At 48.2% G+C, this 27,947-nt stretch overlaps 1 protein-coding gene across 1 annotated transcript; it reads left to right on the top strand.

Moving 5' to 3' along the window:
- On the top strand, positions 1 to 27,730 carry MAP3K14 (mitogen-activated protein kinase kinase kinase 14). The gene is made up of 16 exons (XM_066336758.1): positions 1 to 300; positions 7,970 to 8,242; positions 8,795 to 8,864; positions 10,496 to 10,706; positions 10,821 to 11,417; positions 12,464 to 12,601; positions 14,736 to 14,865; positions 16,018 to 16,149; positions 16,568 to 16,672; positions 17,769 to 17,932; positions 18,292 to 18,442; positions 19,014 to 19,361; positions 20,606 to 20,712; positions 22,009 to 22,153; positions 22,695 to 22,795; positions 23,882 to 27,730. Exons 2-16 carry the CDS (start codon positions 7,990 to 7,992, stop codon positions 24,044 to 24,046), a joined length of 2,817 nt encoding a protein of 938 aa, XP_066192855.1. The 5' UTR covers positions 1 to 300; positions 7,970 to 7,989; the 3' UTR covers positions 24,047 to 27,730.
- The last annotated feature ends 217 nt before the right edge of the window (positions 27,731 to 27,947 follow it).

Here is a 27,947-nt window from a genome sequence, read left to right as displayed (position 1 = left end):
CAAGCCAGGGCATGGACCGTGCGGTGATTGGACACGACGGGAGAAGGGGCGGAGTTACCCGGCGAGACGGGCGCGGTGATTGGCTGTGAGGAGACGGGGCGGGGCCGTCGCTGGGTGCCGCCTGTCAGTGAGCGGGAGCCGCCGCGGAGGCCTGAGGGGCCGCGCCGGGCTGTCCCGGGCGAGCTGAGCAGAATCGGACCGGGCTGGACCAGGCTGGACCGGCCGAGCCGAGCCGAGCCGAGCCGAGCCGAGCCGAGCTGAACTGAGCCGAGCCGAGCCGTGTCGTGCCGTGCCGGAGCGGTAGGTGCGGGCCCGGCCACCGCCGCGGAGGTGGGATCCGGGTCCGGGGTGCGGCGTTCGGTGCGGGAGCCGCAGGGTGCATCTGCCCGGTCGGGCCTGGCTGAGCTCCCGCGGCTGCTGGCGGGGGCAGCGTGTGAGGAGCCCCGGGCCAGCCGGGGGCTCCGAGCGGCTGATGGGCTCTCCGGGCCCCGCTCCCCGCTGTGTGTGTGTGTTCGGAGCGCGGATGGCATCACCGCGCTGCGCGGCGCCTTCTCGGGTCCGCGGCTCCCGGTGCCCTGGGCAGCCCGACTTTCTCATCCCCTGGTGCCCCTCAGTTCCCTGAGCTCCCGGCTCCCCGGGCTCCCGGGGCAGCGACTTCGTTGATCCCTGGCCCTGGAGAGGGCTGAAGGAGGCAGGGATTAGCTCAGCTCATCACAATACAACCGATCCAGGCCTTAATGGTCCTGAACCACCCGGTCCTTTTCACTCTGAACGTGTCTTTCACACAAGTCAATGCTTAATTTTTTTTTTTCTTTTCTTTTTAAGTTTAAAACGTTTCTTTGCTGATTACTAAGTTGCTGCTGTGGTTGCTCTCAGATGCTTCCTGTCAGCTTTAACTGGTTACATTAGCAATGTGTGTTGGGTGCTCGCACATGTACGACACAGCAGTCTGAAACCAGCACCTATAAACAAAGTCTGAATTTCTTTTTCGACTGGCTTTCTAAACACTTTTATGAGTAATAACTCGCACTTCTATGCTGTGACATTAGTGATAAGAATAGTTGAATTGAGTGTGTCTGTAGTGAGCTGCTTTATTGCATTTTACCTCAGTTGAAATGTTATTGGCACAGCCACCGGATTCCTTGGGAATGAGTCACTTGCTATTAACTATTAAATTTTAACTGTATTAAGAGACTGAATCTTGTAGAGTGCTGTGAAGGAGCATAACAAACAAACATAACTGAAAACCTGAAGGGTTTGTGGGATCTGATCCAACACCACTGGAGTTAATGAACTTGAAGTTAATGAGTCTGTCCTGAGTCTTCTTTCTGTGTTAAATGGGAGGGGGTAGAGCTGAGTGGTTCTAGCAGTGATGAGGTGCTGAATTATTATCATAATTGCCAAGAAGATGGAGGCAGGGTGACCATAAATCAGCTTTCCTTCTGTGACTTTTGAACTTTGCTGGCAAGTGTCAAATGTGTTGGTGGAGAGGGTTCGAGGCCTGGAGGACAGAAGGATTTCCAGGTTCTGAGATGAGCAGGTGCCTGGGAGTAAAAGAGCCCTGAGTTAGGAAAGGGTCTGGAGATGCTGGGAGAGGGAGATGAGGATGTATGGAGGGACCAGGAGGAGGGAGAGACACGTGGGAATTGTGTCTGTAGGAGACTGGGATTTGCTGATCATGGTTTAGTGGCCTGGTAATCAGGGCCCTGAAGAACATGGGCCTTGTCTTGCCTAAAGGCAGTTCTGTTCCAGATGAACATGTGGGAGTTTGTCTCTTGAGAGTCTGCTCAGGCTGGACAGCTAGAAATCAACCCAATCAGTTCATATTTTGACTTTATAGTATGATATCATCACAACTGAATTGGCAGGACAAATCATAAATTAAGATCATGTAGAACTGCTTCTATTCATACTGAATTTAACTAAACTTTTGGGTTGGTTTTGCTTGGCATCCCAGCCTTACAGCTCCCCCATAGATTTACATGGATTTTATAAATATGATTGAAATGTAAAGCTGCAAAGCAGTGTAAGGTAACAACTGGTGACAGCCTGGCTCCACCTGCCTGGGCAGAACTGATTCTCAGGCGTGTCTGTGGTGGCAGGTGGAAGTTATCCCTTTAGGTGCTTTATTGTATAATTTTGTTGTAGTTTAGGAAATAACTTCACAAGTGGCTTGTCAAAGCCAGGATGTTGTTAAGCAGTGCCTGAGAGATGTGTGAGGAAACAAATCCTTATCAGGCTGAAGTTTGTTCTGATTATTTCTATTCTTGTTTACAAAGAGGTTGGGAAAAACTAGTCATTCTTTGAGTGAATGGGCTCGTGGTGCTGTTTGTAAACTCTGGGCTAGTGCTGGAGTTCATATCTTTGTTTAGCAACATGAAAAGGATTGTTCAGGGGTGAGCTGTGTGCAGGCTGTCCTCGAGGAAATGAGGATAAAGGTGTGTTTGGGTGCTTTTAGAAATCTGCTGATGATTAAACCCAGTCAAGTATTTCCCTGCAGATTTTGTAACCAAACTATTGCAATATCTTAATGTCTGGCAAGGAAAAAAAAAACCCAACTGAGGCTCATTATGCTGATGTTTACAGTAAGCAACACCAGTGGCTGAAATGGGATTTGGGAGTATTTACTATCAAACCACTTTAAAGAATGTGTTTACACACTGCCTATCGTTTGAAACGTGTGCTCCTACAGAGGCTGATAGTGCAGTGCTTCAAACAGGGAGCTGGTGGTGCTTTGGGGAGAAGGGTTTAGCTTTCCCTGGTGCTCCTCAGGTGAACCTGTGGATACACATGAGAGGGAACAGAGGGGATTGTGCAGGAGCCCCTGGAATGGCTCCATGGGTCACAGTGCTTATGGAAGGGAAGGTGAAGGCAGAGCTCCCTGGAATAGCAACTGCTGCTCTGACTCACCAGGATTTTAATCAGTCAGGCATTCTATTTATTTTCACTTTGGAGCTCTTAGATACACAAGGGAAGTCTCTTTCTTTTTCTTTTCTTTTCCTTTATTTCTTTTTCCCCTCTTTTTAACTTTTTTTTTTCCTTAGACATGTTCACTTAAAGCAGCACTAAGTGTGTGTTGAGGTCGGGGGGCTGTTGAATGCTACAACTGGTTTTTTGAAGTCCCTTCTGACACAAAGTGAAACTTGTCCTGCTGACAGCTCTGAGCAGTTTAAATCTCCACCCCAGGCCTGGGCTACAGTAACAGGCCTTAAACTGCCTCAGCCAAAACCGGAACTGTCTGAATTTCAGTTCTGTCTGAAACGTGGGCAGGCAAGGGAGCCCATGGGTGGCACCCAGGCAGAGAGGAGGCAGGGATGGAGGGCAGTGGTGCCCAGGGTTTGAAGGGCTTGTACAAACTGTTATGGAATGGTTTGGGTTGAAAAGGACCTTAGAGTTCATTCAGTTTTACCCCCTGCCATGGGCAGGGACACCTTCCACTGTCCCAGGGTGCTCCCAGCCCTGTCCAACCTGGCCTTGAATCCTTCCATCCATTCATCTATCTATCTATCTATCTATCTATCTATCTATCTATCTATCTATCTATCTATCCTAAGGTATGTATACAAAGTATGTACATAAATATGTATATATATGTATATTATATATATATGTACATGCCTTTGGCCCAAAAATTTTTATTGTGATCCATCCATGTAACAAGTATAATCTATTTATTTATTTATTTTTTTACTTTGTTTGTTTGGAAGAACCTGTTCCTTGACAAGGTTTGGTGGATTTGCACAAGGATTTTGCAGCTAATATCCTGTGCATGTTTTTTTGGCTGCAGACTTGGCACTTTCTGCCATAGTCACTGACAGCTGTTAGGACAGGAACATCCCCAAAAGGTGTGTGGTGTTCTTCTCAGTTGACATTCCCTGCTCTAGTGATGCAGAAATTCCTGGCTCTTCCCAGCTGTTGCTTTGTTGTGGTGGTCAGCAAAGCAGCATGGCCAAAAATGCTCGTGTTTGATCAAAGCAGCAGCAGCTGCAAAGCCAACCTGAGTTAGTGCTCTGTGCACAGAACTCCTCTCCATAAGGAAGTGGGAAACCTCACTGAGACAACATATTTTTTTATCTTCTTTTTTTCTTTCAAACTAAATGTCAGTGTGAAACTGCTGCTGAATGGGTACTCTCAGGTGACAAGAAATCTCCATTCTGTGAAGTTGACTTAGGAAGTCTTATATATATTTTAAAGCTCTTTCCCAAGTCTTCTTTTGACCAAACGTATGGGCTGGTCCACAAAGCATTAGCTGAAATTCTCCCAAAAGCCATTGTCCAGGGGTGTTGGAGCCAGGCACATCAAGCAGGATCCCAAACTGTGGTGTGCTGTGAAGTGATGCAGTGCTGGAAAGGTGTTTGCATGGCTCTTGTCCAGCTCTGAGTTTCTCTCACAAGGATTTCCTGAAACAGAAGTACTTTTTTAAGGTCCCTGCTCCAAACATCTTCCAGTTGAGATGGAAGAGCTGAAGAGGGATTTGTTTAGAGAAGGGAGGAGGAGGTTTTAAGCACATGGTTGTCTCTTATACTAATAATGTTTGAGTATCTCGTTAATTCTGACTCCCTTCAAGTCTCAGGTGACCTTATCTGGTATTTTAGTTTCTCCCACACGTTAGTGCAGGGAGGAGTTGCCATCGGAGCGGGTCCTTCACAGCACAACTGAGACTGTTTGGCTTTCATTCTGTAAAAACACACTTTCTGTTTTACAGCAGTGGGAACTAACATTAGTTAACCCAAGGTGAGTAAACTCTTAGTGAAGATAAGGAGCAAACAGGCTTCAAGCTGGTATCAAAAGCCCATTGTGGGTTAGGAGTGCTGTATCCACTCTTATCTCTTGTATCATTACCTGACTTCCCCTTTCTGCCTTGAAAATAACGAGCCCATCACATGTCCACAGAAGGAAGAAAGTCTGGCATATGGAAATCAAGGCTTACAGCTGGGTCTAAGTGAGCTGGCTGAGGGAGAGGAGGTTTTGAAAACCAGAGAAGCAGTTCTGGGTAGGACACAACCACCCTCCAGCTCAGGAACATGCAGCTCCTCGTCTGTGCCTTGTGTCTGTGCAGGAAGCTGTGCTCATCCTGGAGCATGTAAACAGGCAGGGCAGCTGCAGCTCCAGAGTGTCTCACATGGGTAAATCCTGCTCTTACTTGGCTTCCCCTGGATCCTCAGGACCCCATTTGCTGCTCCCCAGGCTCCCTTTTATCTGGAGCTCCCGGAGAAGGGCTGTGGGGTGGGTCTGAGCAGACTGAGTGCCTGCATCTGAACTGATGGGACTCAGGAGCTCTTTGCACCTCTCTTTGCCCCCTCCACGTGCACAGAGATGAGTCAGGCCTGTTCAGTTCTGAATCACACAATCACTGAGGTTGGAAAAGACCTCCAGGGTCGTTCAGTCCAACTTTGAACCAAATTCCACCAGGCCCACTAAGCTCATGAAGTGCCATGTCTGCTTGGTTTTTGAACACCTCCAGGGATGGGGACTCCACCACTGCCCTGGGCAGCCCATTCCAATGCCTGACCACCCTTTCAGTGAAGAAATTTTCCCAATATCCAACTTGAACCACGCCTGACACAACTTGAGGCTGTTTCCTCTTGTCCTGTCTCTTGTTTCTTGGGAGCAGAGCCCAACCCTCAGCTGGCTTCAGCCTCCTGTCAGGGAGCTGTACAGGGCAATAAAAGCCTCTCCTGAGCCTTCTATTCTCCAGGCAGAAGTTACACTTCAAAAACTATTTAAAAGTTCTGACTGCTTATTTTTAATGACAGCTTCTGCCCGCCATGCTTTGCTGTACACACCATAAAAATAGTTGGCATTTGACTTTTCCAAGGCTTGAAAATTGTGCAGCAACAGTTGAACCAGACTGGGCGTGCAGGTTCTGGTCCTGCACAGCCCCACAGCCCTGAGTCACACATTAAACTGCCTGAGCTGTGCCCGGGTCGAGGCCGTTGCTCACAATTGCTGCCTCGGTCTCTTTGAGTCTGCAAGTGAGGTAGAGCTTTGTTGACTTTAATCTCAGTTATGTTTCCTTGTTATTCTTTGCCATTTCAGAGGGCGACAAGGACTTGCAGTTTTGTTTCTCCTCTCTCTCTGTTCTCCTTTGACTCAGCCAAAGAGGGACTTGTAGAAGTATATGTTTTTTGGTGATGGGGACTGATTTGTGCTGAAGGACCTTGAGGGTGAGGGGAGGGCAAGGAGAGACAGAGTTAATGCAAGTCAGGAGAGAGTGAGGATAAAAATAACCCTGAACTTGTCAGTTTGGTCACTGGTGGCTGGGTTAGTCATCTGGCAGGCTCTGCTCCTGCCGCTCCAAGGGATTATTTTACAGCACTGAGAATTGACATAATTTCTGTAGAGGAGAGGGAGCGGGGACAGGACTGCGGCCCTAATGAGTGGGATACTGTCATCAGCACTTCTTTTGCACAGCAGCTGTTCTCTGTTTGGCCGCTGAATGTGGTCATTGTTGACTTTCCTTGTATACCTGCCAGGTTGTTAGGTGACTCACAGCACCAAGGTTCATGGACTTGGCTCCCAAATGCCTCCTCTTTTCCTTGGTGGTCCTTCAGGCATGGAGCACCACCCACTCATTTTGTCATGTTCCTGATTCATCTCTGTTGCCAGGAGCCTGTTGGAATAAATGTCCTGTTGCCCCAGGCAGCTGCTCAAGGTGGGGGAAAAAGGAAAGGAAAAAGGAAAAAAAAAAAAAAAAGAAATAAGAAATATTTGTGCAGATTGAAGCTGATGAGCCTCAAGGTGTGCTCCTGTAATGGTGTTGATATCTGTCTTCCTGGCCTCTGTTAAAATGTCCCTCCTTGTCCTATCCTGGGTTTGTGGTACTTAACACCTGTATACATTGCCCAAGGTTCTGAACTTTCCTGGGTCGTTTAAGGGTGGAAATGTTCATTTTAAGGTTTTACACTTGTGCTTTGAGAGGACTGGCACAAGGAAGGGATCTCTGCACTTAAGGGGCAGCAGAGAACTTTCTGGTTTATGAGGAAAGAACTGGTTTAACTTCTCCATAACCCGGTGAGGGGATCAGAGGCTACACCGAAGCTGTGTTCCCCAGGGGCTCGTGCTCTCCATGTTGCTGTAGGGGACTCTTCACTCTCCATGTTGCTGATTTTCACCCCTGGGTACCCCCATCCTGTCCCTCAGTGCTTTGTTTCCATGCTGGGTTATGCTTCTCCCCTCATCCCCAGCTCCCTTCCACCTCCCCTGTGCTGCCAATTGGCCAAGGTTTGGCCTGTGCTGGGACTTGTTTGGAGCTCCATTTGTGTTCCTGGTCAGCTCACAGCCTGTGCTGATCCCCTGCCCAGCTCTCAGGATCTGTTCCAGCACCATCACTGTCCTCTATCCAGCACCAACTTCCATGGACCCTGCACTCTGCTTCTGATGGGCCTGAGCAAGGACTGCAGAAGTGTTGCTGATGTAGAGGAGGGAAGAGAGTGGGGGAGGATCTGTGGATGGGCAGGTTGGCTGTCGAGCCTGGCTTCACTGAGGGAGAATGAGGAATGCCTTTGAGGATGACTGAGCACAGGGAAAAAGTGAATTATCTGGGTTCATGGCCATTCATGTGGTGAGAGCACAGTGTAATTTCCCCCAGGTGCACTCTAGGAGAACTTTCATGTCTTCCCTTTTCCCCTTTTTTAGGGATGAATATTCTTCCTGTTTAGTGATATGGGAGTTCCTTCTCCTTGGTTTTACTGTTTATGTTTAAGTTAAGAGAATATACAAAGAATTAAATTTCTCTGAAACCCATGTCACTGCATATTTTCAGTCATGAGAATGTTGAATATTCAGATCTTCAGTGGTCCAAGTCAGAAGTGGAGAACTCGTGCTCCAGGGTTCTTCTCCAGCTCAGAACATGGGCAGGACCTTGATTTGAATTATTTATTTATCTGATACCTTCAGGAGCCTCCTTGAAGCTGCTTCTGTCTGTGAAGTATTTTGACAAGTGTTTTGTTTTTCTGTTCTTGCTCAGTGTCTCTCTGAAGCTGGGAAATGGCCGTGATGGGAATTGCATGCCAAGGAGCTCCTGATGCAGCCGTCAAGCACAAAAAGGAGCTCTCGGCTGCTGAGGGGCCAAAGGAGACAGTGAGTGAAAAGCAGAGCAGTGTTTGCAAAGTAGAAGATTCAAAGAAGGCCATCTTTCACAGTCAGTGGAAAATCCTGAATGATGTAATCACCAAAGGAACAGCAAAAGAAGAAACAGAAGGAGGCTGTGCATCAATTTCTATTATTGCCCAAGCAGAATGTGAGTAGCAGGGCAGGCTGTGCTTCATTGAGAAAAAGGAATGTGTAAAGAGGGATGAGATTTCACTCCCTCGGCACTCCTGGAGAGCTGAGACCACATCTATTTGTAATCCCAAGTGGGGTGGAGCTGATGACACATCCCAGATTCTATTTAGGAAGCTCATGAAATCTCCTAATAATGTGGCAGCATCCACTGAATAAAGCATAAATAACAGAGGAGCGTGAGGCCCCTGCACCTCAGCCACATCTGTGTCCTGTGGGTCACCTGTTCTTAGCTGACTTCTGAAAGCTGTTTAAAAGAGGGGATAAAGAGGAGGAAGCCAAAGCAAAGCTGTCATCTGGGAAAGAGCTGGGGCATCAGGAGATAGCTGGGAAGCCTCCTAATTGTGGGGGAGGAAGAATGTAGTGTGGGTGGTGTGACATGACTGTGCAGTGATTGTCTGGATCACTCATTTAGCACAGTGGTAGAGCTGTTTAAGCCCAGTTGTTTCTGGGAGAAACTTTGCCTAGTTTAAGACAAGTGATGATTCTGGTTTGGATTTTTTCCACACAGGTGAAAACAGTCAGGAGTTCAGCCCCACTTTATCAGAGAGATCCTTTATTGCCCACAGTAAACGTTACAGGTGAGAGACTTAATACAAACACCCCTCTTCACTGTTGTGTCTGCTGACTTGTCCTTGTTCCAAATTGCTCTGGCTCTCTGCACTTAAAATATTTTTCCAAAAGCACTCCTGTTGGAATTAGCTCTTCAGTCTGAGGCCTGGTAAGAGTGTGTCTTTCCCAAAACATCTCCCTATCAGGAAAAATTTAGTTTAAGCACAAGCTAAAACACCTAACATTGTCCTATTGTCAAAGCCTAAAGATTTACTGACCTTGTAGCCGTCTGCCTCTGTTTCTGAATGGTTAAATTTGTTTTGAAATGACTGATTTTTTAAGGTTTATAGGCTCAAAGTAGAAAGGTTCAAGGAGAAATTTTCAGTCTTTTTGAACTGAACATTGTTGATGCTTTTGAAACTGTTAAACCATCTGCTGAAAAGCTGTGTGAAACCTGGGCTGCTGCTAGAAGGAGTCCTCAGAAAAGGGAACAGCTTAATTTCTTGGAAGGATAAAAGAGGATGAGAGAGAACCTTTGCTTAATGACAGCATCAGCAACAGAAGTTGTGAACACAGAGAAGCTGGAAGTGGTAAAAGGGACAGTGACACTTGTGACAGACAAGTGGAGGCTTGGGAATTGCTTTTCTGGAATCCTCTGGGAGTGAGCTGCTTGTTCTCCAGGAAGAATATCTTCCTGTTGGGGCATGTACTGGAGCTTTCTTATGCACTGGAGCCCTGTTAGGCAGCCCCAGTGCCCTGAAATGGGTGACTGCAGTACAGTTAGGTGCTCCCTGTTTCCTGGTGGCCTCAGACACCTTGGGGGGTGTGTGGTTTGACACTGCCCAGTGGCTTTATTATGTGGTCCCATGAGCCATCTGAAGAAGTTCGAAGTGACCCATTTCTGAGGGGGTTTATGTGGGATCTGGGGTTTTTTGGGGTGCACACCAGCTGTGTGTTCAGGCTTAAGGCACTGTGCTGGTGCCATCAGCCAGAACTCTACTTATGGCATCTTTTAGCACTAAAACGTCAGGGAATGATAGAGAGAGTGGCTGTGCCCTGCATCACTGTTCAGGAAAGGCAGAGGAATGTATCAGAACTGTTTTGAGTCAATGGAACAATTGCTTTATTTGAAGATCAAAAATCCTATTTTGTGTTAGAGCTTAATTTAAAAACTCTAACTGCCATGATTGGTATTGAATCATAGCATCATAGAATGGTTTGAGTTAAAAGGAACCTTAGAGACCATCTCTTTCTGACTCTGAGGAACTGCAGGCAAGTATCCCTCCTGAGAGTTCATCTCTTTGTGCAGACCCCAGCTGGAGTGTTGTGTGTATCTGTACATTCTTAGAAATCATCTTGTCGTATTGGGCTTTACAAGCCAGCTCGTTTTGTCTTTTAAAGCTGTTTTATTCAAGTGCACTTAGTCATCCCTCTTCTCTGCAAAGCTCTTTTCCTTCAAATTAGAGCAGTCATTGATATCAGATCATATCAGATGCAGTCTCAGTTCTTGTTACAGAAGCACCTCGTAGAAGGCAAGAAGTTGTGTTCTAGTTCTCTGTTGAGTTAGCAAAGTTGCTAATTCTCTTTCTGTGGGTCAGAGGTGTCACCTGGGCTGTGCTGGCACTGTCCTGTCTCAGAGCCCTGCTGTTCTGGTTTCCAGCAGCCGCTTGGACAGTCTCGATCACATCCCCAACAATGTGGCCCACGCCACGGAGGGCAGGATGGCACCCACCTGGAGAGGGAGGCACCGGGGCAGGGCCAAGAAGAAAAGGCACAAGAAAAGATCCAAGCTGAAAGGACAACCTGTGGCTGCTGGCAGGAGAAGTCCAAGAACTCCAGAACAGGAGAGCTGCACCCCAATTCCTGTCCAGGTGAGAATCTTCAACCTTCCTTTTGTATTTTCCCTGCAAACTCCTCACAGGTCTTGGGGGAATTTTGGTGTCTGTACAGAAGTTCCTGCTCAGCTGTTTGGTTTTGTTTTCTAGGAGGATGAATCCCACCAAAGTACTCTTTACAGACACAGTTTTTGGGTTCCTGAATTTAACAAGGACTTGGGCTATGATCCACTGTCTTTTGAGAAGCCTGCCCATGCCCCTTTGTCCATGGGCAAACTCCATTCCCCAAGGAGCCAATACAAAACTGAACTGCACAAGCTGATCAGCCCTATTCAGTGCCTTAATCATGTTTGGAAACAGAGGGACACTGTTCCCCAGCCTGAGACTCTCCATCCTTTTCCCTACAACATCCTTCCCCCTCATTTCCCACATGTGGACAATCCTCTCCATGCCATGAAGCAGAATGCTCTGGACACATACTTCAATGGTGACCTCCACTATCAAGACAGTAGTTTATCTGGCCTAAACTTGGAATATAATTTTACCAAGTGCATCAACCAGTCCGTGCAAACCAGTTCAGACAAGCTTTCTGTGGAAGAATATTTGGTAGATGCCTTGAAGGGGAGCGTGAGTTTTGGTGAACCACAAAATTTAGCCAGCCTGGCCAAGACGTGGAGAGGAGGTGGGCTGGAGCTGAAGGAACAATTCCATGAAGAGAGTGAAAATGAAGGCGTGCTGCTGAACGAGGTGATCTGAGCCACACTCTGGGGTGGGGGAAGCAGAGTTTTCTCCTGGGCTTTGGGAGAGGGTTAATCTGGGAGAGAGATAATCTGCATCCACATGCTTGCTCCTATAACTGTGATTTCTGAATGGTTCTGGATCTGGTTGAAGCTGCCAGATAACGATGCAGAGTTGTTTTCTGCAGGAATTAAAGCCCTGCCTGTCTCAGACTGCTGAATCCATGCTGTGCTCAGTCACCAGACATGCAGGTCTTTCTCTGAGTTGTGGTTCTGTGCTTAGTCAGTCTTCAACCATGTCCTGTGTTTGCTGGGGAAGAGCCCAATCCGTTCAGCCAGGCTGCAATATTTATTGGCTCTGGATCAACTGGAGTGTGACAGAAACCAGGGCTGGGTAGAAGGGGAGGTGCAGGAGGCCAGTCTGTTCCTCTGCTGGGACCAGCAGCTCCTGCAGTGTGCCCTGCAGCATCCCCCAGCACCTGGGCACAGAAATGCATTTGAATCCTAGGGCCATGATTCACTTCTTCTGAATTCAGTTCTCTGTCAACACCTTAAAGTCCTCCTGGAGGACTTCCCTGGGGTCGGTGTGACCCTGTCAGTATGGTCTGTGAAGTTCAAGGTGTCCCTTACCTGCCTGAACATGTTCACACTGACACCTAAGGCACAGTCTCCATCTACTGACTGCAGAAGAGCTTTAACACAGTGTCTGCATTTAGTCAGGGGAATCTGGGTTAGTTGTAGGATTCAGCTTTGTAATTATGTCCTGCATGAGAAGGGAGGAACACAGAGCTCCAAAGCCATCCAAGTCCAGCTGGCCTTTCTTTACAACACCAGGGTACACTTGTTTAGAACCAACAGAGCCCACAGGAATCAAGTGGGTTGATCCATGGTTTCATTTCAAGCCTGTGGCAGAAGTAATCTTGTACGAGGATTTCTAGAGAGGTGCTGTGGTATCTGGCCTTGTGCTGCTTCTGAGAATGCCGATCTCTGTCCATGCAGCTCCACATTTAAGTGTCTCTTTCCCTGCTTCATCTTGTTTTCTGTTTGGACTTCCAGAAGCTGAAGCCGGTGGATTACGAGTACCGAGAAGAGGTTCACTGGACCAAGTGCCATGGTTCCTTGGGCATTGGCTCTTTTGGGGAAGTGTACAAGATAGAGGACAAGCAGACAGGATTTCAGTGTGCTGCCAAGAAGGTAATTCTGTGTGTGAGAAGGGGGGTCCTGGCAGGACAGCATATGGAGGGAAATCTCTTCCCAGGTTCTCTTTAGGACCTTGTTGTACAGTCATGGTGAGGTGCTGCTGCTGTCCAAGGAAAAACTTCAGGGTGGTGGCAGGGAGATACAGATGGAGGACCTGTATGTGCACAGGGGCCAAGCTCAGCAGCCAGAAATAAGCTCATTTGGCTTTAAAGTGTGCTGAAAGGGATCCTGAGTGCTGAGGCAAGAGTGGAGATCTCTGAATGGTTGTGAGTGACTGTGGGGGAGCAGCAGCCACATGAGTTGTCTGTTATCTGACTATTCTTATCTCAAACCGTGTCTGGTGTAAATGGTTACATGGCAGGTATTTATTTCCCTGTTGGAAAAGGAATAAAGTAGGAGAAACCCAAGGCAGTCAGTAGGCTTTGAAAACAGCTTTCATCTCCTCAGTGTTAGCTGCAATGCCAGCACATTGTTCTGAGGCGATGCTGTTCCAGATGCAGCAAAGGATGTGTGTTTTTCCAGAAGCTGGCACTATAATCTATTGTAGTCCAGGAGATGCCATTGTCACATCATGTAGGAAGTGTGTGGAGTCTGACTTAGATCAGGGCATTGATTTGTGAGCCACTGTGGGGGCCTCAGGGATGCAGACAGAGGCATAATGCAAGGAGATGAGGAAAATGTGAACTATTTTAATTGAACTTACACTTGAATAATTTCATCACCCCTGTGAACTGATGTTTCTCACATTACTTCACTAGAAAACTTCACCAAGCATGTGGGAAGTGTTTGCCTTGAGTACAAAAATATTATGTGCAAAAAAGAACCACAACTTGCGTTTTTCAATTTAAAATGTTAATTTTTTTCCCCATAGCTGGGGCCCAGCTTGCTGTGCTCCCTATGAAAAGATGTAAGTGGTGAGACAAGCCAGTGTGTGTATTTATTTAACCATTTTATAACCAGTCAGTTGTCAGCTATAGGAACAAACATCTCCCAAGCATGTGGAAAATTAATTCCTGTTCTGCATCCTCACAGTTCAGGTGTGAAATCTTGTGGTGATACAACCAGGCTGTTTCCTGTCAGTGTGTAACTATTTAAATGTATTATCCATTTGGCAAATCCACAGTCTCGGGAGAAATAGCTGTTCCTTGTGGGGTGTGTTTTCAGGAAGGAGGTTGGTTGTGCTGAAAAGAGAAACATGAAAGTAGGAGAAGCTGAAGTCTTTCAAAATGTCATTTCCTCCCCTAATTACTGAAGGATAAATGATGCTTCTTTATATCAAAAAATGCATCTTCTTAGATCACACTCTGAAAGCAGAGAGTTCTAACATGCAAATTGGACACTCCTCTATGCTCTCTTAATTTTTCATGGGTAACTGTCTCCAGTTCCTGCTGCCTCCCTGTGACAGGAGGGCACTACCTCACCTTCTTTCACCAGACTTGGTGTTAGAAGCACCTGCTCTCCAAATTCTTGAGATGAAAGAAAACCAGCTATAGATGGATTGCTGACAGAGAAGAAATATGATGCATCTTTTTCCCACCAGAATCTTCATGACTCATGTTTTCCCTCTGGACTTCAGCAAATTCTTGTTTTATTTAGTTTGGCTGAACTTAGTGAATAGTTTTTCTTTAACCCGTTGCAGGATAAGCACCACCTAACAAGGTGATCATGCAGGTCACTGCTTGTGAAAATATTCTGTGTTCCCCTCCTGCTTTTGGGGAGTTGAATTTTTGCCAAGTTTTGCACCATCCCCAGGGCTTTTTTTTCACTTTTTCATAAAAGCAGAATGTTCAGTTGTCCAAATTATCTTTTTGCTGAGACAGAAATTACCTTCCTCCTGAGGGGTACCCATCCTCAGCCGTAATCTGGAGTTATTGCAAGCTGGCATCTCTTGTGATGGATCTTCACTTCCCTTAGACACTGAGGGTTTACCATCCCAAGTGTTCCCACTCCTTGCTGCACTCCCTGAGTTCTGTTAGGCCAGGTCACAGAATTCAGTTTGGAGAACACCCTCCAAGGCAATCAAGCCAAATTAACCCATCTCATGCCTCTGCTGTCACCCAGCCACCAGAGAGGGAGAGTTGTGCCAGGATCCATGCCAGGATTTGCTCAGTGCTCCGTGTTTCTGTAGGTGCAGGTGGAACACTTCCGTGCGGAGGAGCTGACGACGTGCGCGGCCGTGACCAGCCCCAGCGTGGTGCCGCTGTACGGGGCCGTCAAGGAGGGGCCCTGGGTCACCATCTTCATGAAGCTGATGGAGGGTGAGCAGGGGACAGCACCATGGAGCCACCACTGGCACTGCCCAGTGCACATTGACCTCCTCTTCCCCCTGCCCCAATATGAATCTGTTAGTTCCTCAGTGCGTCCAGAACGTTCCTGGTGGGAATTCCTGAGCGGGTTGGGATGGCTGTGTGTAATCCCTGCAGTGTGTGTAACCCCTGCAGTGTGTGTAACCCCTGCAGTGTGTGTAACCCCTGCAGTGTGTGTAACCCCTGCAGTGTGTGTAACCCCTGCAGTGTGTGTAATCCCTGCAGTGTGTGTAACCCCTGCAGTGTGTGTAACCCCTGCAGTGTGTGTGTAACCCCTGCAGTGTGTGTGTAACCCCTGCAGTGTGTGTAACCCCTGCAGTGTGTGTAACCCCTGCAGTGTGTATAATCCCTGCAGTGTGTGTAACCCCTGCAGTGTGTGTAATCCCTGCAAGGTGTATAATCCCTGCAGTGTGTGTAACCCCTGCAGTGTGTGTAACCCCTGCAGTGTGTGTAACCCCTGCAGTGTGTGTAACCCCTGCAGTGTGTGTAACCCCTGCAGTGTGTGTAACCCCTGCAGTGTGTGTAACCCCTGCAGTGTGTGTAATCCCTGCAGTGTGTATAATCCCTGCAAGGTGTGTAATCCCTGCAATGGGCTCACTGTGGTGGAAAGAATTCCCAGTCCTACCTCACTCCAGTTCAAGGTGTCTCTTTTTCACAGTAAAACACAGCTGGGGCTGGTTTGTGCTTCCTGTTGATTTGCAGGACACCAGTGGAGCACGTTGCCGTGGGAAAAGGGGGTACTTAATGTCTAAGCAAACCTAGATGATTCCATTGCCTGGTGCTCTTTTTCTGGCCAGAACCATGGAAAACAGGCTGTGAAGAATGAGCTGGTGGTCAGTAACACCTAGAAATGCCTGTTCTGATCACAGAGCTCCAAAGCAACACTGTTAAACTGACACTAAGCAAAAAACCATATGAACAAGGCCTTTTTTTATGGCCAGCAAAAACTCTGGGAATAAACAAAAGGAACAGAGCCATGTCTGGGAGATAAGTGCTGTCAGACCTGGAAAATCTCATTTTTTCAATGGAAACAACCAGGAATGCTAATGATACTGGGGAGAATTTAAAGATAAGCTAACATGGACTCCCTGGATTCCTTTCTAGGTGGCTCATTAGGGCAGCTCATTAAACAGAGTGGCTGCCTGCCAGAGGACAGAGCCCTCAGCTACCTGGGCCAGGTCTTAGAGGGTCTGGAGTATCTTCATGCTCAAAACATTCTCCATGGAGATGTCAAAGGTAGGAAGGTGTTTGAAGTAGCTTGTTCTTCCCTTTTCTTAGAAGGGGCAGACTGCTTGGAGATTAAATTGTGGGATTACTTACTCAAGTTACGGGATCTACTTACTAGATTTTCAGATCTATGTTTGAAATTAGAGTTTCCCTTGGTTCTAGGCCACTGGGAATATCATATTTGTCACCTCTTCTTGTCACCCCATGGATCTGCCAGGCTGCTTGCCTAGGCTGCCCCACTGGGCTACAAGAATCTCCAGGGCAGTTAATTGGTAGTTTATAAAAGATAATACAGCTCTGTATGTGCTTAAACCAGTGACAGGGGAAATAAATCCTTTGGGCTTAAAGAACTGTAGTTCTGTGTGCTTTTGGCTGTTTTTCCCATCTCCTGATCCAGAGGAGACTAATGGGACCCTTCTGTTGGCAGCGGAGAACGTGCTGCTGTCGGATGACGGGAGCAGGGCGCTGCTGTGTGACTTTGGCCACTCTGCTCACCTGCACCCAGACGGGCTGGGAAAGTGCCTGGTCACAGGTAAGGCTTTGCTGCTGCTCTTCTGAAGAATTGCCCTTCTGACTCATTCTTTATCGTGAACATTTACATGTGGCTGATTTGCAAGCAACTGCATTTTCCAGGCTGAGCATTGCTCAGGGCGTCTGGTTTATTGGTATTACTGTGAGGCACCCCACTGACAGCCAAAATGATCCAAAATTTGGGAGGTGATGGTCTTTATCTCCCAGGCTAGAAGGGGTTTTGTAATATTATGTTGTTAAATTGTGGGATTTATTCATTGTTTTGTCCCTGCAAGTAACCACACTGAAATTTTAAAATCCTACTCTGACTTGTTGTGAAACCTCACTAAATAGTGGGGAAGAGTTCTGACCTCCACTAAAGCAAATTCCTTTTTTTTAACAATTAAACTTAACCGTGCTCCTTGATGCAGCTGTTGAAAGAAAAGGTTATGTTTTCTAAAGTCAAGCTCATGTTTTACCTCCCAGATTTGCTTGAAAGAGAAGTTTAATCCCCATTCTCTGTATAAGGGATGCGTCTAACAGGGAACAGCTTTTAAGAACACACAGTGCTGCTTTTTGGGTTAAGGTGGAGCCCCTCTACTATGGAGAAAAGCTGAGCGAGCTCAGATTGTTCAGCGTGGAGAAGAGAAGGCTCAGAGGAGACCTCAGAGCCCCTTCCAGTGCCTAAAGGGGCACCAGGAGAGCTGGAGAGAGATGTGGGACAATGACCTGGAAGGACAGGGCAAACAGGAATGGCTTCCCACTGCCAGGGGGCAGGGATTGATGGGATACTGGGAAGAAGTTCTTCCCTGTGAGGATGGTTAGGCCCTGGCACAGAGAAGCTGTGGCTGCCCCTGGATCCCTGGAAGTGTCCAAGGCCAGGTTGGATGGGCCTTGGACTCACCTGGGACAGTGGAAGGTGTCCCTGCCTATGGCAGGAGCTGGGACTGGATGGGCTTTCAGGTCACTTCCCACCCAAACCACTCTGGGATTCTGTGGAGCTGACATGTCTCTCACTTCAGCTGAAAAGAGAGGGATTCTGCTTGAGGCCTCCTACCAGTGGCACTGGAGCAGTTCTCTTGCCTGCATGCAGTGAGTTTTCTCCTGGGTGGTTTTAGGGAACTACGTGCCTGGCACTGAGACCCACATGGCCCCCGAGGTGGTGATGGGGAAGCGCTGTGACTCCAAGGTGGACGTGTGGAGCAGCTGCTGTATGATGCTGCACATGCTCAATGGCTGCCACCCCTGGACCCAGTACTACAATCACCCTCTCTGCCTGAAGGTGAGTGACCCAGCCTCTCTGCAGTGTCAGGCAGGTGAGCAGCCAGGGCTTGTTATTGCTGGCCAGGGACCACTGGCCTCGGGGTGGATGGCTGGGAGCCAGCTGGGAATCTGACAGGATGCCAGCCTGGTTTGGGAGCTGAGCATTCCCTGTGCCTGCTCTGCTTGGGCTGTTTTTCTGTACCCTGCTCATGACTTGGGTGTGACTTTTTGAGCCATTCAGCTGTAATAAAATTACTGTTCAGGTCTCGCTTAATGCTTTCATTTCAGTTGGAAATGCTGTCAGGGTGGGAAGAACCTTCCTGAAATCAAATTAAACCTCTCTGGTCTAACCTCTTTCACTTCCTGTTTGTTACAAAGATCGCTAAAGAGCCGCCTCCTCTGAGGGAAATTCCACCTTCCTGCAACCCTCTCACTGCTGAGATTATTAAACTGGGGCTGGAGAAGGAGCCTCTGCACAGGGCATCTGCATCAGAGCTCAAAACTAAGACCAGTGTGGCACTGGAGGAAGGTAAAAATGTCTGATGTAACTGATGTAGCTGGACCTTTGTATTCCCACCGGGAGAGCTGCTGGTGCTGTTCCTTTGGGAAGCACCAGTCTAGGTCATTGTCCAGTAGAGCATTTTCACAGTATTGATGCATATTTTGGGTTGATGGCTTTTGCCTGCAGCTGAGTGTTTGTCACCCAAATAAATGATAATTTCCTGTGTGCTGTCACATGCTCTTCTTCTCTGCTGAAGGAGGTGAGCTCTCCATGGGTTTGTTCATGTGCTGTGTCTGGGCTCCTGGAGAGCCTGGTGTGCAGCACAGCTGCCAGCAGAGGTTTATTGCATCCTTAGCTGTAACTCATACTTGTGGTTCAGTCTTGCCCCTGACACCATCACTAATTTATTTCAACTTAATCCTGCTGAATGATTCTGTAATACAGCAAGAATTTGTGGAGGTGATCTGATTTTATCTTTTGAAGAAGCTGAGCATTTTACAGCAAATACACTGCAAAAATTCTTACACCAAAGGAAAACTTTGACCTCTTTTATTGCTTTTTTTGATAATGTTTGTATCCTTTTTGGTTTTTTTTGTAGTGGGAGGTGTGAAAAGCCCCTGGAAAGGTGAATACAGAGAGCCCAGGCATTTCTCTTTGAATAAAGAAAGCAGTGCACAGACATCCCTGTCCCCCCTGAGCCCAGTTTCTGAGACTGGTTCTGACCCAAAACTGTCAGTCAAAGTTTCCTGTGGCAGCCCACTCCTACCACCTCCATCTCTGGAGCAAACAGAGGAGGTTGAGGGAACCCACTGGAATGAGAGCGAGGAGTTACCTGAGACCTGTGATCCCCCACCTCTCTCCTCTACTCCTCTGCCCCTGAAGAGCTGCAGCCACGTGGAAAGAGCCACAACCATTTCAGAGCAAGAACTTCAGCAGCTGGAAATTGGTGAGCACTGTGCTGGGGGAGAAATTCAGCTTTTTTTTTTTTTTTTTTTTTTTTTTTTTTTTTTTTTTTTTTTTTTTTTCTTGAGAGCAGGATAAAAATACAGCTACTTTCTCTTGGCTTGTTGACAGTTATTTTTGGGGTTTCAGCTTGGATGTCATTTTGCTCATAGTTCCTTTCTTGTTACACAAATTGCTCAACCTTCTTTCAAACTACTAAAACTAATAGCTGTTAACCAATTAAATGTGACACAAAGGGAGTGAACAGAATTTCCTTTCCCCTGAAGAGGGGGGCACTTTCTGAGAGAGGTGCAGCAATCTCTTAGAAAACAGCCTGTTTCGGACTTGTGCCTGTTTGCACTGTGTAAACAGTGTCAGAATTCCAACTTCATCTGGAATTTTAGATTCAAACTTTTTTTTTTTTAATTGAGGTAAGCCAGGATAAAAATAAAGAAATGGCAGGTGTCAAGAAAAGCAGTGCGGTTAAAATCAGCCTGCAACTGTTTTGTTCTGGTCATTGGAAAACCTACAGCCATCAGCCAAGGAATTTGGTTACAACAGCAATCCAGAGTTTGAAAAGCAGCAGTAAATTCAATGTGGAAATCAGTGATTTGTTCAGTTCCATTGCCCCAGTATAACTCTACATTTCATTTTTTTTTCTCCCATATTTTCTAATCTTTTGGAGTGAATTGACGTCTTCCAGTTAGGAACAAAGTGGTTTGAATTGTAACTGTCAGGAAACTGAGGAATGAGGAATTTTAGGGGTTGCTGATGGGCAGCTTCTTTATCAAATGGCTTTGGGTCTCAGCAGCATTCTAAGAGCTGGTTATGTATGGGATATCTGGATATTATCAGGAATATTTGCAGTATTTGTAAGTGCTTGTATCTAGATAAGGAAGTACAAACATCCAGACACTTGTGAGAGCTGAGTACATGAGTTTGACCTTTTCCTGATAATGTGGATGGATCTAGAGTGACATCTCACAAGACACATAATGGGCAAGAACTGGGAAATTTTTTTTTGCTATTTTGCATGTTGTTGCACAATCCATCTCCTGTTGGCTCAGTTTCCCTGTGCCACAGTGCTGGCTCTGCATGGCACAGTTGTGTGTTGGGTTTTGCTGGCACCACTATGAACATTAAATATTGCTGAAGAAGCTTTGGGTATTAATTGCAGAGCAATGATTAGAGCAGGGAGGTATGGAAGGAAACACTGGAAATGTCTCCCTTCTCTTCCTTTTGCTGCAGAACTGTTTCTGAACAGCCTTTCCCAGCCTTACTCTCTGGAAGAACAAGAACAAATGCTTTCATGCCTCAGCATCGACAGCCCCTTTGTGTCAGATGCCAGTGAGAAGGTGAGTGGGGATGGATGGGGGTGGCTTGCTGGCCCCTTGGGAAAACTGGAAGCCATGACCAGGGGGAATCTGGAATTTCTCACCTTTGCTGCTGCTCTCTGACACCCAATTTGCTGGAGAGCATCTTGGGAAGAAAGCTGTGCTCATGCCCAGTGGAGTGCTGAGGGTTGTAGCTGTGCTTTGGCTCCCTGTCCAGCATGGATCCTTTCCTCCAGAGCCTCTCCTGTGCTGTATCCTCACCAGACACTTCAAGTGTGTGGATACAGAAAATCTCAGCAGCCTCAACCTTGTCTGTGCAGGAGAAGGGAGCTGGGGAAGCAGTGATGCAAGCAGGAGCTGCACCAAGCAGCTGGTCTTCTTCCTGGCCATGGCCACCAGTGGGAGGTTGAGGGAAAGACCAGGAGATCAGGAGAGGAAAACAGAGACCCAAATCTTGGATATTCATTCCCAGCCCTGTGGATCTATTCTCCATGAACTTTTTAACCCATTGATACTAATGACTAGGTAGTCCTAGTTATTTAAATACCAATTTCAATTAGATTGGTTTTCTCTCTCTGGTGTTCCTAAGGTGGGGAATACCAGTGAGGAATGCTGAATAAGCCTTGTTGGACCAGGGAAGGACAAAGCCTTTCAATCACAGTTTTCAAAGACGTTGAGTCCCAAATTTGTACATCCTGGCATCTGCAGGAGTCAGTTCTGATTTGGAGCAGCTTTGTGTCCTATTTTTGTCTTTCTTCTCAGTCTTCCAGTGCTTTTTGAGGAGAACTGAAGGAGTTCTGTGCAGCTCAGCTCTTGACACACACAGTGTGCAGTGTGAGATCTGACTCTGCTTGGTTTTTCCCTTTAACACCTACCCCATACCTTTAACTTGACTTTTGACTGGTTCAGACCACTGTGCTGATGTCAGATTGACTGGGACAATACAGACCCTTCCCAACAGTGCAGCAGCACAGGGTCTATGGTTGGTTTTGTACAGTTAATTGTTTATCCTGTGTGTTTCTAATATCAGTTAGTGACAAATACTTTAACTGATCTTAATTCTCCTGCCAGTCAGTACAACCCCTCTTTTCTCATCCAGCTTTTCAGCTCATCACTGATTTAACTATTGAGAATATCTGCACACTGTTCCACTGCTATCTATTCCCTTTCCCAGATGGCACATAAGGGTTGACTAAGGGCCAGCCTTTAACCCCTCTGAGTTTCCACCTTTTTCCTCCTGACCTTACTTTAATGCTCATCTCCTGCCAGCTCGTTTTTCTTTCAGAGCCTTAGACAAACTTGTGCTTACTCCTGCAGAACTCCATGAAGGCTTCTCACAGCTTGAGGGACACCATGAGCTCTGGGATCCATTCCTGGAACAGCCAGGCAGACGGGCAGAGCTGCAGCTGGAACAACCTGCTGAGCCGCGGCCGGCACACGGACACTCCCAGCTACTTCAACGGTGGGTCTGCATTTCCAAACCTGCCATAAAGGGCCAGGAACCACCTTCTCACTATCCAGACAGGCTGGATATGGAGTTTCTGAGCTCCTTTTGTCCTTCATTGCTGTGGAGCACAGAGCCCTGCTAAAGATGGGTTGTGAGGAGGCGCAGTCTGCCCCAGTCACAGATGGGTGGAAGGCACTGGGTCTGTACAGTAAAATCCAGGGAAGTTTCTGAGCACACAGAGCCTGTGTGCCCTGCTTCATGCAGCTTCTATGTGCAAGGAATGTTTTATAACCACAAACATCTACCCAGAATTTTGAGGGCATATTGTGCAAATTAATGCATCGCTTCAGCTGCTTTCTTGCTAAATGCAGCTCTGCTCTGTGAGTCATTGCTGTCTGCAGCAAGCTTCATGCTCAGCAAAAAAACTACATAAATTAAATCCTTAATGACAAAAAAGAGTTTTTCCCCATCTATGTGCCTTGTCAAGTCAGTTCTGCTGTGTACTGTGAGGTCCTTGTGGCTCAGCAGAAATTAAAGAATCTCTTGTGCATTCCAGGAGTGAAAATCCAGATCCAGTTGCTAAGTGGAGAAAATTTGCACATCAGGGATTTCCACAGGACAAAGGTGGGAGACATTGCCACGGGGATAAGCAGCCAGGTGAGACACAGACTGGAGTTCAGTGCATCATTTCATTTCTTCCCTGCTGCAGCCTCATAACCCCTGAAGGCCAGGGAGAGCCAGGAGAGGTTCAGGGATCCTTGGGACACCTTTAGAAGCAGAACCTCAGTGCTGCTGTTCTGAGTGTGGTACCAGAGGATGTTTTCTGAATCACAGAATCATTAAGGTTGGAAAAGACCTCCAAGATCATCAGGCCCAACTTCTAACCAAATCCCACCCAGCCCACTAACCATATTTCCAAATGCCGCATCCGCTCATGTTTTGAACCTTTTCAGGGATGATGATTCCACCACTGTCCTGGGCAGCCTGTTCCAATGCTTGTCCACTCTTGCAGTGAAGAAACTTTCCCTAATATCCAGCCTAAACCTAGTACCAAACCTGAATTGTAAACCAGTGCCAATTGTCAGAGTGATCATGGGCATCTATATCTTAGAAAGCATCTGTGCAGCTTAAAAAATCCTTCTCAATTATAAACTCTTTCCCCTCTCCCTAAAGAATCATTATATAGCTTTTTCATCTTGAGCAGTAGCATCAGCTCAGGGAAATGAGCTGTGTTTGGCTGGGGTGCTTCCAACTTCCAACTTGTTCTGTTGGAGATGTTGGCACACTCCTGTGAACCTCACTGTGGGCTGCTTTGGCTGTTCCTGAAAGGAACTCTGGAGTGTCTGTGGGACTGTGACTCATCTGAGTGTAAAATGGGATTGTCTCTAAAAGATGTTACACCAGTCCAGAAAATGTTCCAGTGGTGCTGGTTTTCTCAAGAATCTGTTTTTGTGGACATCACAAAGCAAAATACCTGGAGAGGAGTTCAGGTGCCCAAACATGGGCAGCTCAGGACACCCCAGCCATGGCCCAGAGCTCAGGGAGGCACTTTGGCAGCAGGGTGGGCACTGCCCAGTCCAGTTCCGAGGTATTTTCTTATGAGAGCAGTTCAGGATGTTCCTGCCAAGCACGACCCCCTCCCTGGGAGCTGTTCTTGTCTTGTGAAGCTGGCTGTGATGGAGGGGTGTGATGTTCTGGAGGAGACTGGAAGTGTCACTGAGCTCTGTGTGCTCTGCTCCACAGATCCCTGTGCCTGCCTTCAGCCTGGTGACCAAGGAGGGGCAGCCTGTGCACTATGACATGGAGGTGCCCGACTCTGGCATCGAGCTGCAGTGCACCCTGGCCCCCGACTGCAGCGTCAGCTGGGCCTGGCGTGTCAAGCACGGGCAGCTGGAGAACAGGCCCTGAGGCCCTGCCTGCCTTGGAGGTTTGCACCTTGTGCAAAGAAGGAATTGCAGAAGCTCCTGACCTCCCCTGCCATGGAGCACCAAGTGTGGTGGCTGGTGTTTGTGCTGCAGCAGGATCACAGCTCGCTGCCCTCAGGCCTCACTTGTGTTGGCTGTTCTGATCCACTTCCAAGACATGTCCTGAGCTTAGGCATTCCCCAGGACACTGGGAATTACTTGTTTTGGGTGTGTTAGAGCTTGAGAGCGGTAGGTGGAAATTCCTCACTTTTCAGAGGAAGGAGGTGAGGTTTTTCAGGAGAGCAGGGATTGGGTGAAGACTCTTGCTCTTGCTCCGACGTGAGGTCGGTCCTTGCTGGGCTTGCCCAGAGGAGGAGGTTGAGTGCCCTCAGTGCAGCTGGGGTTGGTTGTGCCGAGGGGAGCTGGCTGGCTTCCTTCCAGCTGGAGGAAGAGGCATTTCTGTAGGCTCTGAGGAGCATCATCTCCACCTCAAGCCTTTTGCATGGGGAGAATGGACAGCAGTCACTGGCTGCTTCTTGGTTTCACCTCCCACCCTTCCCCGCAGTCGCTTCCTTCTTGAATCAGAAAAGAACTTTGTTCCCAGAAAGAGCTTTGCTTGCAGCTCCCACCTGCAGGTCTCAGAGGAGCTGGTGCTCTCTCTGGTGTCTCAGGCAGGCAGGAAGACGATACAGAATTCCTTGGTGGGAGGGGGTTTTCCTCCATCCTGTTCCCACCTCTGATGTGGGACTTCAGGTGCACTGTCCCGTCCTTGGAGGAGTAAGGGACACCGGCTCTGTCAGCTGTGACAGGGCTGTATTTTATTGCAGAGTTTATAAAAATCTCCCTTCCAGCTCCCAATCTAGCCCAGTGCCCCAGTTTTGTGAGCTCAGCCTGGCTTCACAAGGCTTCCCACTCCTCCCTTCACTTCAGACTGGGTTCACTGAGTGGGATGGGCAGCTGGGCCCGGAATGCCTTAAGCTTTCAACTGTTGTGGTTTTTTTGTTTTTTTGGTTTTTTTTTTTACTGATTTGTGAATGTTTGGAACATACTGAAACCTCACAGGTGAAGTTCAGGTGGGTGGGTGTCGTTCGCCCTTCTCCTTTCCTGAGGGAGGTGTGAGCTCCGAGTGTGTTTGCTCTGGGCTGCTCCAAGGCCTGGCACCTGGGAATCACAGTCCCTCGCTGTGGCTGTGGCTCTCCCAGAGCTCTGTGGCTGCTCTGAGCAGGGGCTCTGCATCTGGCCTGGGCAGAGAAACAGCTCCCAAAATCCAAGGTGGGCTCTGCCAGGTCTGTGCTGGTCTGGGAAACACAACGGGGCAGCAATGCTGGCAGTCTTCCCAAGGGAAGTTCACTTAGAAAATAGCTGGGAAAAGCTGCACTCTGAGCTCCCTTTCTGAGGAGCAGCACTCCTTAAACAATGGATGCTCTTTCCCTTTGGTCTCCCAGAACATGGGCTGGTTTTGCTCTACCAGACAGTGACATCCTTGATCAGAAAACTCAAGTTGTGATGTAATAAAAAGTGAAACTCACAAGGAAAAATGAAACCTGTCACCACTCTGGGTATAGTTTTTACAGCACTTTTTATTTTAAAGCACTTAATGAGTTGTCCAAAGTAGGCACCTAATTATATCTCCAATGCCATAGAGTCTTTTAGTAAATAATTAACACGTTATGCACATGTCTTCCAGGAGGGAATGGGGAAAGGGGGAGGTTGGCTTGATTTCTTTTTTCAGATGCCATAAACTACTAAGAGTTTAAGCTCTGGAGCAGGGGGGATCAAAGTGCCTCTTCCAGGGGTCCCAGGAGCTCCCAAGCACAGGTTCAGTGCATGGCTGCCTCCTTTCCTGAGCTTCCTCTGAAGGGGCAGGAGGAAAACTGTTGGTTGTTTCTGTGAGTCTGTGATGTGTCAATCCCAAAGCATTGTGGGTTCCATCCCAAAGGCTGCCCCTTGTGCCTCTGTCACCTGAGGGGTGCTCCCGTGTCCTGGTATTTGGTTCCATGCTTAGGCATTGGGACTGAGCCCTGGAGCAGCGGGGAGGGAGCAGCAGGACTGTCTGTAGGACTCCTGGGCTCTGCATCTGCAGCATTAACCTGAACTCAGGCCACCTGCACGAGGGCAGGGAACCCTCCTGGGCCCAGGATGTCCTTGCAGGGCCCATGGAGATGTCCATGCTCTCCAGGTCCATGGAGATGTCCATGTTCCCCTGGCCCATGGAGATGTCCATGTTCCTTGGTCCTGGAGATGTCTGTGTTCCCCTGGTCCGTGGGGATGTCCGTGTCCCCTCACAGCAGCATTAGCCAGGATTCACCCTCTGCTTTGTCCAAAGCCTTCAGTCCTGTTTTGCTGCCACCACAAGTGCCCAAGTGAGGCTGCAGGTTCCCAGCCCACACAGTTTGTCACAGTCCCTGCCTGGGGACAGGCGCCTCGGCAGCCCCACAAACCACTGGTGCCTTCCCAGTCCTGTGCTGGGGTTCTCCTCTGGGACAATCTCCAGGCTATGCTGCCAACCAGCCTGAGCTCTCCTGGCTCTCTCCTACTGCCAGGACAGTTTCCTCTTCCCTTGGCTTGTCACTTTGCCGTGACAGGCACAAACAACCTGGCTTCCAGATGAAGGCAATACTGACAGCAGAAAGTCGGGGAAGATTTGCATTATCCTCGTTCAAATTTGGCTGGAACTGTCAGGTTTCATAACGAGTGTTTAGAACAGAACCCCAGCTCAGGGTGGGGAGGACAAGTAGGAGTGATAAACACAGATGGCTCTTGTCGTGCAGCTCCTTCCGGAAGTCTGGAAAAATCACTGTTGGTGAGGCAAGGTTGAGCTGAGGATCTCTTTGGGATGGGCAGTGGGGGAAGGTGCTGGAATGAGGAGCTTGTATGGAACGAATGACACTTTATAAAACTGTGATTTCTTGAAGTTAATGACCTGCATTTTCACAGGGAAAAAAATAAAGCTAAAAAAAAGTTTTTGTTTGTTGTCGTTGCTGGTGGTTTGATGTGTTGTCCCAGAGATTAAGATGGTGATGCTGAATAAGACATTTCCAGGAAGAGGAGCCTGGTCTGATTAAACTCTGCTATATAATAATTACCCTTGGGTTTGGGGGATGCAGGAGAATCAGGGAGGGGGATTGGGCCCTGCCCAGGTTCCCCAGGGAATGGTCCCAGCCCGAGGCTGCCAGAGCTCCAGGAGTGTTTGGACAGGGATGCCCAGGGTGGGATTGCTGGGCTGTCTGTGCAGGGCAGGAGCTGGACTGGATGATCCTTGGAGGTCCCTTCCAGCCCAGGATATTCCGGGATTCTGTGATTTCTGGGGCTCAAGAGGCAGCACTAACTTCGATGGATTTAAGCTCAGGCTTTGCTGAGTCTTCTGGCATCTCTCTCCTTCCAAGCAGACAGTCCCTTGTCCTCCCTCTGTCCTGTTGCAGGGGATTTGCTGCACCGGGAGCTGCTCAGTCTTACCTTGGGAGGTGCAGGGGTGAGGCAGGCAGAGCTCTGGGGACCCTCCCCACACCTCCCAGTGCTGCAGCCCCGCTGCTGCTGCAGGAGCTGTTTGTCTGCACGGAGCTGAATCCTTCCAGTAACCGAGCCCAGCGGGCTGGGGGGCTGTGGCCAGGCTGCTGAGTGAGGACAGTTATCCTGAAACACATTTTTTGTGCTGTCATGCACCCACGTCTGTGCTGCGAACAGACCTCAGAGCTGTTGTCCTCAAAAATGGTGGGTGGTTTGTTGCTAGAATTCCAGACTGGTTTGTGTTGGAAGGGACCCTAAAGGTCATCTCATTCCACCCTCTCACCTCCCACTATCCCGAGTTGCTCCTGGGAAATGTCCAAGCCCCGTCCAACTGGCCTTGGACATTTCCAGGGATGGGGCAGCCACAGCCACTCCCTCCATCTTTCCATCCCACCTTC

Source organism: Sylvia atricapilla, chromosome 27, assembly GCF_009819655.1.
Source record: "Sylvia atricapilla isolate bSylAtr1 chromosome 27, bSylAtr1.pri, whole genome shotgun sequence".
In the NCBI taxonomy this organism is placed as follows: domain Eukaryota; kingdom Metazoa; phylum Chordata; class Aves; order Passeriformes; family Sylviidae; genus Sylvia; species Sylvia atricapilla.
The sequence above is the reverse complement of the archived record's forward strand: the minus strand, read 5'-3'. Positions and strand labels throughout refer to the sequence as shown.

Excerpts from the sequence above, each read along its gene's own strand:
- MAP3K14 (XM_066336758.1), top strand. The coding sequence starts at position 7,990 with ATGGCCGTGATGGGAATTGCATGCCAAGGAGCTCCTGATGCAGCCGTC. Across the intron at positions 22,154-22,694 it reads CACTCCCAGCTACTTCAACG|GAGTGAAAATCCAGATCCAG; the intron begins GTGGGTCTGCAT and ends TGTGCATTCCAG. Across the intron at positions 22,796-23,881 it reads CCACGGGGATAAGCAGCCAG|ATCCCTGTGCCTGCCTTCAG; the intron begins GTGAGACACAGA and ends TCTGCTCCACAG.